At 40.3% G+C, this 12,046-nt stretch overlaps 4 protein-coding genes across 7 annotated transcripts; 1 reads left to right on the top strand and 3 right to left on the bottom strand.

Moving 5' to 3' along the window:
• Nucleotides 1–739: 739 nt before the first annotated feature.
• Nucleotides 740–1,701, top strand: RB195_004871 (uncharacterized protein; the record flags this gene model as incomplete). 2 transcript variants are annotated; one of them, XM_064182924.1, is made up of 7 exons in its annotated part: nt 740–757; nt 843–876; nt 944–1,086; nt 1,140–1,243; nt 1,306–1,450; nt 1,506–1,588; nt 1,653–1,701. In XM_064182924.1, the coding sequence occupies 7 exons, from the start codon at nt 740–742 to the stop codon at nt 1,699–1,701; spliced, it is 576 nt and encodes a 191-aa protein (XP_064034190.1). The 2 variants fall into 2 exon arrangements, with proteins under 2 accessions (XP_064034190.1, XP_064034191.1); XM_064182923.1 differs by lacking the exons at nt 740–757; nt 843–876 and having other exon boundaries at nt 946–1,086.
• A 2,841-nt stretch (nt 1,702–4,542) lies between these two features.
• Nucleotides 4,543–5,082, bottom strand: RB195_004872 (uncharacterized protein; the record flags this gene model as incomplete). 2 transcript variants are annotated; one of them, XM_064182926.1, is made up of 4 exons in its annotated part: nt 4,543–4,716; nt 4,772–4,859; nt 4,939–5,001; nt 5,066–5,082. In XM_064182926.1, 4 exons carry the CDS (start codon nt 5,080–5,082, stop codon nt 4,543–4,545), a joined length of 342 nt encoding a protein of 113 aa, XP_064034192.1. The 2 variants fall into 2 exon arrangements, with proteins under 2 accessions (XP_064034192.1, XP_064034193.1); XM_064182925.1 differs by lacking the exons at nt 4,939–5,001; nt 5,066–5,082 and having other exon boundaries at nt 4,772–4,870.
• A 177-nt stretch (nt 5,083–5,259) lies between these two features.
• Nucleotides 5,260–5,857, bottom strand: RB195_004873 (uncharacterized protein; the record flags this gene model as incomplete). The annotated part of the gene is made up of 5 exons (XM_064182927.1): nt 5,260–5,313; nt 5,371–5,493; nt 5,552–5,582; nt 5,644–5,683; nt 5,767–5,857. The coding sequence occupies 5 exons, from the start codon at nt 5,855–5,857 to the stop codon at nt 5,260–5,262; spliced, it is 339 nt and encodes a 112-aa protein (XP_064034194.1).
• Nucleotides 5,858–5,884: 27 nt separating this feature from the next.
• RB195_004874 (uncharacterized protein) lies at nt 5,885–9,709 on the bottom strand (the record flags this gene model as incomplete). 2 transcript variants are annotated; one of them, XM_064182928.1, is made up of 6 exons in its annotated part: nt 5,885–5,904; nt 5,956–6,027; nt 6,099–6,196; nt 6,255–6,352; nt 6,400–6,514; nt 9,675–9,709. In XM_064182928.1, the coding sequence occupies 6 exons, from the start codon at nt 9,707–9,709 to the stop codon at nt 5,885–5,887; spliced, it is 438 nt and encodes a 145-aa protein (XP_064034195.1). The 2 variants fall into 2 exon arrangements, with proteins under 2 accessions (XP_064034195.1, XP_064034196.1); XM_064182929.1 differs by lacking the exon at nt 9,675–9,709 and having other exon boundaries at nt 6,400–6,471.
• Nucleotides 9,710–12,046: the final 2,337 nt, after the last annotated feature.

Here is a 12,046-nt window from a genome sequence, read left to right on the forward strand (position 1 = left end):
AAGTCCAATCATGAATCGTAAAGAAGAATGCATCGCTGTGACCAACGAGCTGGCGCCATACCAAGACCTTTCCGGGTTTTGACCTACGGGGTCAGAGGTGGGGGCATCGGTACTAGTTACTACTAGCGGCGCAACTCTAACAACTGGTGGTCCGCTAACATCACGATTTTGTGGCTATCAAGGTGAGTACTATGATGATCTGTTTTTCTGACGTTGCCTTTGAATAATCTGTTTGCTAAATCATATTTTCTGGGATGACGTTTGAGAGAGTAGATTACAATTGTCTTTGATTTTTCCAGGCTCCAAAGAAGACGACGAGGCCGAAACGTTAGCCAGAATAAAGATCAATAACAATCTTGGTTCTGCTCAAAAAGTAGTACACAATTATGAATACCATTAAAAAACACTAAATTGTAGAAACGAAACAGATTTCAAATGGCTGCAACTATCGCTTCCTGGCTTGTAAGTCACTTATGGATCATTCCGCTTTCATCACTCGTGACGATACAGAAACCGTTTGAATAATCCTGTGTGCACAGTAGAAGCTCTAATCAGACTAAGGGCATAAATCCAGAAAAAAATGTTTAAATAGCTTCCAGCAAATTCTTTCGGCTTTGTTCCAATACAGTAATCAGTTGTTCAATCAGCACAAACGTAGCAGGTAGAATAATTTAAAAGAGACGTGAGCACCAGGAGAGTCACAAGCAATCGGGACCACACAAGTCGTCCTAACAGCGCCATGATATTCATCATTCCTGTAAGTTGAATTTTCTAGGCTCACGGCTCATGCTTCATTACATACCTTCCTTAAAACCCTTAGAGTCCAGAAATTCTTTTTTCAGATTCTATTTCTCTGGGTGAGCACATCATCCGCAGGTAAAATTTCCTTTACACTTGAATGAAGAACTATCATCGTATTTAGCAACCATGCCGTTGATTTCAGACATGGAGTGCGGTGGTGACCTTACTGTTGATGTAAGAAAACGAATAATTGAAACCCATAACGAGCATCGTAGGAAAGCCGAAAAGGGAGAAGTAGAGGGCAGCAAAGGGAAGTTGCCTGCAGCTATGAAATTACCTGACTTGGTACGTAACACACGACTTTTATCTATTCCAAATTACATCCTCAAACTTGGCAGGAATATGACTGCGGATTGGAGCAGGAGGCTAGGAGGAGATGCAAAGATTTCATAGACGTCAATTTCCTTTATGGATTGGGAGCCAACGATGACGTTGTCGTCGGGTACACGTTTCGTTTTCCAACGAATGTTCGGTCCATGTAACATAAGCAAGTCTATTAATCAGAAAGGGCTGTAATCCACCCCCGCAACCTGTCAAAGACTTCCTTACATCGTTTAATAGATGGTGGGAACAATCGAAATACATTGAGCCGTCAGAAAATAATACAGTACTTCTCAAGCATATATACAACGGCCAACCTTTCGCACAGGTGAGTGAAGTAATTGCATAAAGGAGACTACTCGTGAATAAAAAGAATACTTCAGATCGCGTCTTCCAAAGTTACGAGGGTTGGTTGCCAGCTCTATAAGAAAGGACGATTGACTTCAGTTCTATGCTTATATAACAGGTTGGTGCATCGATTGTTGTAGAAAAATGCGCTAACTTCAATACTATTTATAATTTTATTGCAGTCGTGTGTTCCCAGGCGATCGCATTTATGAGAATGCATCCAAGGCATAAGGATGACATGAAAAGAACAATTTCACAAAGATGTTCAAAGAAAGAATAAATTGTAGAGCAAATCAATGTAGACAACACTGTATTATGATTCTCTATCATCATAAGAGCAGATGACCAAATGGGAAAATGAGAACGATTGCAAGCATTTACTTAGAATTACTATCCCCATCTCCATTCATCACATCGTTCTACTGCGAACACTCATTGATTGCTGAAGTTGAAGCAAGCTAAGGTAGTGAAGACATCTGTCACATCACAAAGGATAAAGGATCAAATGTTTGGCGTCAATCAATCCGCTCGAGATGCGCCACCACATTCACTTCGATTCGGAATCGTTTGAGGTTTACGCACGTGTAAGTGGCCTATAGAATGACTTGCAGTGGCTGGCCGATGTGTCTATTCAGCGTTTTTATCCTCCCAGACAAGTCTGGTACCAAATCGACACCGGAGGGATAAAGGGCTTAGTGAGGCTTGGTATGCACTGAGGCGGACTTGAACCTCCGATCGATCGTGCAGACAACGGAACCTCTTACCGACTGTGCTGGGTGCGGGACAAGAGGTACCCGTGAAAACCGGCTGACCGCTCCTGTCCTCCCTTCAGCACCGCGCTCCACCGCGTAATTACGGCTGTCGCTCCACCAGCTAGACATCCTCCACGACCGCCTGAGATCACCTACACCCCGCCTCTCTATTGCTCCCTGATCAACCCCGCGCGCGACGTTCGCGCCGCGACGAAGCGGTGGATAGTGCGAATTTTGAAGGGAGGAGGAGTGAAAAACGAATTGCCGCAGCGAATTCTGATGTACGGATATAGTAAACTAAGCGCATATTATTGGGAATAAAAGAGAAGAAGTAGATACTTCTACACTATTTAACTTTACATAGGGAAAAATTATCTCAAAAAGGTGCTCCAGGGAAAAGAATAACATGCATGTATTTTCACACATCTCATAATTTAACACATTTCATGTTCTAAGTCTTCTATATAAACTAGCAGTGCATAATTATGTGTTTGTCACGATGCCATTCAGCGAATTCGTGTTCATCTTCAACTGCAGCAGCTATAATAACAGCGATTTTATGCGCTTATTACTTTGTATACATTCTTTAAACTTCTTTCTACATTTTTCATTTCTATCTATTCTCTGCATAAAATCAATGTGACAAGTTAGGTGTATTAGTGGCGAACAGAGACCTTTGTACCTTCGAGATATACCTTTAGGTACTTTTAAGTACTATGTATGTCTGCGAGGCATTATTCGCGCCTCGTTAATCGTTCGATGCCAGTTTTACCCAGCTAGATAAGCAAAAAGAAATCCTTAGAAAGAGAAGAAAGTAAAGAAGATAGCATAACACCGATCAGTGGGACATTTTTTGAAACATCTCTTGCATTCCCAGAGATGGATGAGTGTTTTCCACCTAACAAGTCGAGACGGGATAATTTCATTTTCTCTCGCATTTCTAAATGGCATATCACCTATACACACCTATTTCATTCTTTCCTTCTTTTATATTAACTTACAAGCACACTTTATGTAGACCTTCGAACAACATCTAATACCAGGTACTTTCTTTTCCATTCGATTTCAAAAGCCCATCATAATAGCTGTAGGCGCGGCGATAAAAATTGTCGTAAGAGCGGTAGACGCGGCGAAATGGGAGCGGAGGGTGGCGTGGGCGGGCGTCTTGAAGACGTAGCACAAGAGGAGCAATCAGGCTACTGTAGCGATTACGACGGTATCAGGAGACGCGCGGTGCAATTAACGACGCTCATTAGCCTCCTGGGTACGCGGCGGCACATCATACGGGTACTTCTTGGCCGTTCCCCCAGATTTGAAGTTTTGGGAGCATAGTCACCGGTGATGGCGAAAATCGCCTGAATGGAAAAGAAGCTGCTTGACTACTTTTGGTATAGTGAAGATACATAGTACATGTGGTACATCATAGTGAACATCTTTACGCAGAAGTAGACGCGTTACGCCTGCGGATGCAACGTGGAAAACATCAACTTTTTGCATTGCCCACTAACGGCTTTTGTTTCCTTGTGAGAGGATAACACACGTTGTTCAACGTATTCTGAAAAGTCTCTGGGATTTATCCTGAGAAAGTACATCTGAGCTAAACTCTGGAAGTTCTGCACCGAAGTAGTGAAAGACTTATGGAATTCGGCGTGTGTTTATGTGGCATACATCGATTCGTGAGATATGGACAACTAGGGTTGATCTTCTGCGAGCTCTTGCTGATAATCGAGAAGAGTGGACATGTCCAAGTTTGAGGACAACACACCTTAGCGAAGATGCGCTCTTATGATGCGCTTTTAGAATCCAACGAAAAGGAAAGTTCCTGGTAGTAGATGTTGTTTGAAGCTCTGGGTAAAGTATACTTGAATGTTAATAGGAATGAAAGAGGTTTGTATAAGTGATATGCCATTTAGAAATGCGAGGAAAATGAAATCATCTTTTGACTTGTTAGATGAAAACCACTCATCCATCTCTATAAATGCAAGAGAAGTTTCAAAAAATGTCCCACGCTGTAATGCTATAGTTTTTTTTTTACTTTTTTTTTCGCTTTCTAGGAATTTCTTTTTGCTTATATATCTGGAACTGTACCCAAAGGTATATCTCGAAGACACAAAGGTCTCTGATCGCCACTAATACAGATAACCTGTCATATTGATTTTATCTAGAAAATGGATAAAAATGAAGCGATGAAACGCTGTTGAAAGATGTTTAAAGAACTATACAAAGTTTTATTGTGAAGAACGTTCAAACAAGGATTAAATATTTGACATGCGCTCTATATAAACATTATATCTATATAAAATTTTGACAAAGCATTCACCTAAACAATTTTCTCAGTTACATGACGAGACATTCTGCGACAAAATTTATTTATCGTTTGCGTGTTCATGCTGGCACTTGAAAGCCATTCTATTTTAAATTTCTCTATCGCTTCTGCAATCTTCTCCCTTCGCAGTCGGTCCTTTCTCCGAAGGGGTCTGGTTAATCGAGGATTCTAGGATATAATATCATGGTATTGAAAACTGATGTAAAAATACGAAACATCTTACATCTCTCATGTGCAGCAGCAATCCGAGTGCCTCCGTGTTCAATAGTTGTATGCACTGCAGTAATTCCTCAAAAGGTGGGAGAACGCGCCTGCCCAACATTTTCCGTAGTTTGTTAAACAGATAAAATCTATTTTTTATTTGCTGAGGCATATGAGATGGACAGAAACCTGTGATATGCCTCAGCAGCATTTGTCGTGCGCAATTCGAGGACATCCCATTTTCCACATTCCCTTGAAAACACCGTTGAACCATGTTCGATTTAGGTGCCTAAGGAAATTTTTACAAGGGTTATACGCAACATGAGAACGCATCACTGGTAGAGAAGTGAGCGCTGGTACCCTTTGGGTTAGTTCTTCAGGAAGAAATACGACTCCTTTTATAGGTCTCCACCACTTTTTTACGGCCCTGTTTTGCTTTGCTTCTTTAGCGAGCTGCCTAATGCCTAGTTCGTTGGCTTTCCGGTTCCAAGCTTGCGCCAAGTGAAAAGCTCATCCTTCCACGTGTGCCTTAGGGAATGCCTCCTTGGCGGCACGTATAGCTGCCTGAAAAGATATTGGGCGCGTTTGCGTTATCCACAATTTACAACTGATGTCTCATACCTTTCCGGATTCCAAGACCACTCGAAGTCCTCTGACGTGTCCAATCACTTCTTTCAGACGTCCAAATATAGTCCTGTACATAGCCACGTTCTTGTGCCGGGTGAATGGATGCAGGATCGGCACCTGAATTGGATTTCTACGGCATTTCTATAGCAACAAGTTATACAGCCCTTCATAGTACCTCTGTTCCTGAGCAGCATGATGCATGAATCCTATAAAATTGTCCCTTATCTATCCCATTTAAGAGAGTGAAGGGATTCAACTTGTGAACACCATCTCCAATCAATGCAAGAAGGCCATTTTGACGCGCCATCTAAAATACGTGAGTATAGTAGTGGATAAGATGTACAGGATGTACAGGATGTGCACGATGTACAGGATACAGGATGTACTCACTGTTATGACTTCCTCTGAGTAGTAGTAATGTGCATGTCGGATATGTGGACGTGCAAGAACGCAGCTCCGCTTGGCAAGAGACGAAGATCATCTGGTACATATTCCATTGAAACTTTTCTCATTTGGGCCGACGCTGCTCTGAAACAAATAATTCTAACGTGCCATGTAAGAAAAACAGCGTAATCTCACCTAGAAAATGTTTTCCTCTTCTTCTCATAACCGCCCGCGCTAAACTTTTGTAAGAATTTCTTTCCTCGTACGCTGCAATGAATTCGACCATGCGATTCGATTATCACGCCAACAGAAATTATCCAATTCCAGAAGAAACCTACTGCGCACGACAGATTCAGGATTGAATGCGCCGTGTCCGAGTGGTGTCTTTTTGGGCAAGTTCTTGCGCCGTCTTGTCCTTCCGCAGCCTCTGACAGCTCTTAAATACAATCAATAAACCTTGTGCAACCAGAGGGACACAGAAAGGGGAAGGGTACCTCGTAAGCCACTCGTTTGGCTTTATTTTCATGTCGTTTGATGGGCACACAGTTGTGTTCCAAGGCACAAGGGTCACTTGGAAAATGTTGTTCTTCACCTGAAATTATAATTTTCACTGAGTGCAGGTCAAGAATATCCACTCACCGGAATCGAAGTGTATTTTCCGGTCTGCTTCCTGGGTCCCAAACATCTGTATAAGATAGTCCCTTGTTGCATCGATTCTTTATGGCGATGGAAGCTGTACACCTTGTCGTTGATTCTGGAATGTTATATAAAATGACAGGGTGTTTACCACTTTGGCTCACATCAATTTCGCCTTCAAACAGTAAAGACAGATCTTCTGTTTCCGTTGTTGTATTCTGTTCTTATTCTACAACGTGAGGACTTCCATGCAAAATATTATTGGTCAAACTGAACTGATTCTGCAATAAACATAATAAGGATTGCACAGTTTTCATTTAGGTCTTCAGTTGTATTACAACTAAAGACATAAATGAGAAGGTGAAATTATTTAAATTTTGTGATCATGTAGACGGAGACTATCTGGTATAACTGCAAATCTTGGAGATAAAATTGCTGTGTGTAAAGTTGCTGCAGTTGACAGTTGAACATGAAGTCGTTGAATGACATCATGACATCGTACTTATGCCCTGCGAGTTTATATAGAACAGCTAGGGGTGAAATGTGTGAAATTATGAGATTTGTGAAAATATATGCATGCTATACTTTTCCTTGCAGCATCTTTTAAGATAACCTTTATTTGTGTGAAGCTGCTCAAAGGAGGTCAATGTAAGTCACGCATATCACCCTTATCAGTCACCAAATCTTTGATTCTTTGATGCTCTATGATATGTCTCTGATGATATGTCTTTTAATTGAATGCAAGGGTCTACCTTTTCTCCTTTTTCTTTCTCCTTTCCGATAATACGCACTCAGTTTACTATATTCGTACATCAGAACTTGATGCGTCAATTCGCTCGTCGCTCTTGTGGCTTCCAAATTCGCAGTATCCATCGCTCCGTCGCGGCGCGAACGCCGCGCGCGGCGTTGATTGGAGAGCAATAGGAGGGCGGGGTCTAGGTGATCTCAAGCGGTCGTGAAGGATGTCTAGCTGGTGGATCGGCATCCGTAATTACGCGGAGGCGCGCGGTGCTGAAGGCAGGTCAGCAGCGGTCAGCCGGTTTTCACGGGTACCTCTTGTCCCGCACGGGGAACGCTATGCAATTGCGTAAGCGGCTGCGCTCGAAGCGACGTGTTGGAGCGTATCGGTTGTAGGGTCCAGTTAGGACCATCGGAACTGCACCGATGGGTGGTGCTAGCAAGGGTCCCTCCTTGACAATAACCGTTACGCCGCACCGCGCCGCCCCTCAAGCGCAGCCACTTACGCGACTGCGCACCATGCTTCATGTTGTTGTTTCGATTCCACCATACATGATATCAAAAGTTTATGTACCGTTTTTTTTCCCTACCGTTAATGAAATCAACATCAAAAGTATATGTACAACACTAAAGAGTAGCAGTTTCAACCGGAAAAATCTAGAAAGTGATTGGTTACTGTAGAACGTTATTCGCTATTAAGATTCCATTGTACAGCGCCTACAAAACCTCAAATAAAGACTAATTCGATCAATTCAAGCGTATTCGATCCGTAATCCGTAGAGTATTCGGTTCGGATGGTTTCTCGTTCAAAAGAGGAGATGAGTTATGCGTGTAGGGAAAAACAAGCACATGTGTTCCCAATTAGCAAAACTCTCAAGCTCTTCCCTTTTCAGATTTTATTACGTATACTCCTTCCTATGGATAGCATTATAGCTTGCTCAACTCTTCATCCACCCTTAGAAATTCACGCTTCTTCAAGTTTTTAGAGATCACTTTAAGTTTGTACTCTGTTTTAGCAAATTTGTGCACAGTTTTGTTTCCAGTAATTTTTTTTTATCGGATAATTATGAAATCTTTTCCAGAAAATAAGAGGAATATAATCAAATGAAGTGGAAATAATCTACCCAATGCACACATACATACTCTTTACACTTGTGAGGTTTAATGGAATGTTTAGAAGTGCAGCAAATCTGGCTTCTTTCAGTAGGATTAGAATTTCTCTGAAACTTTAATATCCAGGATATTTTGATATTATTTGCAAATATTCAACTGCAAAAACAGGTTTAGCAAAACGCGGCATAAAAACAGCAATTGGTCAAAATTAGTCTACATAGATAAGCTTGTTTTTGCAAAGTCAATAACAGCGATTCGATGGCGCGGCATCGAGTACTCGAAGAAAAAATCTTTTTTGGTCGAGCACAAATTTTAATTATATTTACTCTCATGTTAATCTACTTAATCAATTTTCTCTCAGCCGAAATCAGTAGCAGAAGAAATAGGAACTCATTCAAAACTAAGATTCCTATTTTTATTTGATTATTTTGATATTATTTGCAAATATTCAACTGCAAAAACAGGTTTAGCAAAACGCGGCATAAAAACAGCAATGATGTTTTTATGCCGCGTTTTGCTGATGAAAAAGGAGGTAGACAAGCAACTAAAAAATACGAGTAAAACAGTAACAAATAGTAAGAATAAGAATACGACTAGGAATAAAATTTGACCAGGCTTAGCCTAATTTTAATCGCGTGAGAGCCTAAATTAACGAAAAGTAAACTGAAAATAATTCTCACTTGAAGGCATCACCCCACGAATCCGAGGTGGTACGGATTTCAGGTGGAGTATTCGTATACGGGATCGCAGATTATGGAGAGGTGGGTGATTGTGATGCCCATTTCTTGCTAATTGGCGTAAAAAACAGCCCGGAAGATGCGGCGGGTACTCGGCTGGCGCGCTCCAATCGAACTCGTTGTAGAAAATAGCGCACCGGAACGCTCGAAGCCGTATCTTCCGGGCCGTTTTTTACGGCAATTAGGAAGAAATGGACGGAATCACCCCCCTAACCCCCTCTCCTTAGTCTACGACTACGATCCCGTATACGAATACTCCACCTGAAATCTGCACCACCTCAGATTCCTGGAGTGATGCCTTTAGGAGAGGCGCTGAAGGAGAAATTTCCTTAAAGGAAAAGCTTTACGCACGAAAAAAAAAACCAAGAAAGCGTAATTTTTAGTAAAGTCGAATGGCGAATTGAGCGTCTTAGAAACATCAATGGAAGATATGGAAAACCAAAAATTTGCATACAATCGCTGCGCTCTCTTCGTTTTAAAAACGCTACGCGCCATCGTAGGATTCGTGCATTTTGTCTTTCAAATTTCAATTCTTTCTCCTTCAGTGTTATGAAAATTAAGAAAAAAAAACAGCCGTTCTTATGAACATGCGTTGCCTTTCAGGTGACATCGTCAACGTAGAAAAGACGTCACTTTAAAAAGTTACAGTTAAGCTAAGTTTTTAATTGAGTTACAGCGATAATTACATACTTTGTGGGCACATTGAAGCGAGTTCGTGGGATCATTGCAATTATGGATATTAGGAGCGCACAATAATTCCCATCCGTAAAGACAGTTAAGATCTAAAACTTTAACATATGGAAGATATGAGGATTTCCAAATCAAGCATCATTTTCTACAATTTACAGCGATCACAATGACACTCTGTTTAACATTGAACCGAAGCTATTTTTTCCAGCTGACTACATTTAGGTTCATTGTAGAGAAGTTTATTTAGAAACCCAGGAAAGAATAAAAACTATAAATTATTCTCCATGTACGTTAGAACACCACCTTTGTACACGCTCCGGTCCACATAGCAACCTATTCAGTGGTTTTACTTGAATGGGCTGGTGAGAAGACCTCATTATTCTTCGAACGCTCGCCCGCGGATGCGACGCGTGGCGCGTTCTAACGTGACTCGTAGGAAAAAACGCAGTTCCCACGCTGTTTCTTACGACTATTAGGGGAGGATGGAAGGCGCCATGGTCATTTCCATATTACACAACCCGAACTCCACGCTTCACCTGGGGTTTCTGTACCACATAAATTTTGTGATATGCTGCTGTAAAAGATTTGGATATCGAATTGACTTAGGCACATCTTTGCTGAATATCTATCTCATAACTGCCGTAGTTTTTCAGCATACAGCCCAGATAGTAGAATTCGTGCATGAGTTCAATTGTTTTTCCATCCACTATGATTAGCATTGAAGGTCTCCAAGAAATCCAATGCTGATGCAACTTATAGGCTACACTTCAATACGTAGTTAACGAGGCTTACTGCTTTAGAATCTAATGTGGCTTAAGAAATTGAAATGGCTATGGTTCGAAGCGGCACTCCCACTACAGCCTAACAACCGTTGATGAGTGGAGGACATGCTCACGTGGCTGTTTTCTACGATGCACTAAACGACGCATGCGCATGTCGTAGTAGTCTAAAGTTAACGGCTCCATCGCTCTATTCCTACTCATTCATTCACCTGCTTACCTCATTACTTCAGTAAAACAAACATTTCAAATAAAAACCCCTCGAAATCGAAAAACCATCGAATCAAAGAAGATCAAATTTGCAAATCAGGTGGAAGGGAAAACTGGGACCACGTACCGCGAAATGGATCACGCACCAGAAAAATCCACCATGAGCGTAAGCTGTTCCTTACTTGCCATTAAAATTAAGTAGTCTAGACAATTCTTCTGCTTCTGGGAATTCATGTAACAGAGATCTGCAGTTCATCGAAAGGAAAACGATGATTCGTGTTCAGGATCCTATTTTGCGTTAGGGATTTGACCAATGGGCCTTTATGTTCTTTCAGTGTGCTGGACAGCTTCTTTTTCCACTGTTCGGTAAGATTTATTTCATATTACAATTGTCTATTTATTGGTTTTTTATTACTTTTATATCACCTTATTCCTTCGTTATTTTATTATTATTATTATTTATTATATTTTTAATTTTTAATATTACACTCGTATTACTTACTATATTTTTATGGAAAACATTATTAAAAACACCATTTATTTAAAGCAAGACCACAACGTGAAGGTAACAATTAAAATATGTAAAAGATCATAATATTTGCAACTAATTAAAGAAGATGTAACTCTTCACTCGTTTGGACGATGGAATAATAATTTTTCCGAATACATCCTTTTGTTTATGAAAGTTAGGGAAAAATTAAAGCTTTTCTTTCTTCAAAAAAAACAAAGAAATTTTAGTCATTGACAAGTAGATCAAAATTTCCCGAATATCTACAGAGATTTCAAGCTTTGAAGGGAAGGTTTCTTTGGGAACTTTATGGGTTTTTTTTGAAATACTTATGTAGTCTTTCGACAATGGCATGAAAACTGAGAAATGAGAAAAATGAGTTTGGAAAATCGATTGGATGGTACGGACTAACTGACAGTGCGAATGAATGATTGGATAAGCGAATGAATGAATGCGTTAATGAACAGAGGAATGAGACAAGTAGGTGACAATTTTTTCAAAAAAAAAAAAAAAAAAAAAGAAAAATTAAAAAAAAAAAAAAAAAACTTTTTCTTTTTAGAGGCCTAAATTTAGGAATCAAGCAGTTTCGAGAATAGTTCAGCTTTAGAAAATACAAACATTTCTAATTGAAAAAAGTTTTTTCCGGCTGGTAGTTTCCCGTGATGAGTATTGCTGCGTGTAGATCAGCAGGGAATGGATGATTTGATCTACACAAAAAATATAAGGGGGTTATATAAAAAAGAGAGGAAAAAAGGAAAAAAAAATTCTTTTTTTTTTTTTAAAAAATTTTTTTTTTTTTTTTAAATATAATATCGAAAAACGTTCGAGATCCAAGAGAGATCGAACTAAAATTTTAATAAACCCCTGGAAATCGA

This window comes from Necator americanus, chromosome I (assembly GCF_031761385.1).
Source record: "Necator americanus strain Aroian chromosome I, whole genome shotgun sequence".
Lineage (NCBI taxonomy): Eukaryota > Metazoa > Nematoda > Chromadorea > Rhabditida > Ancylostomatidae > Necator > Necator americanus.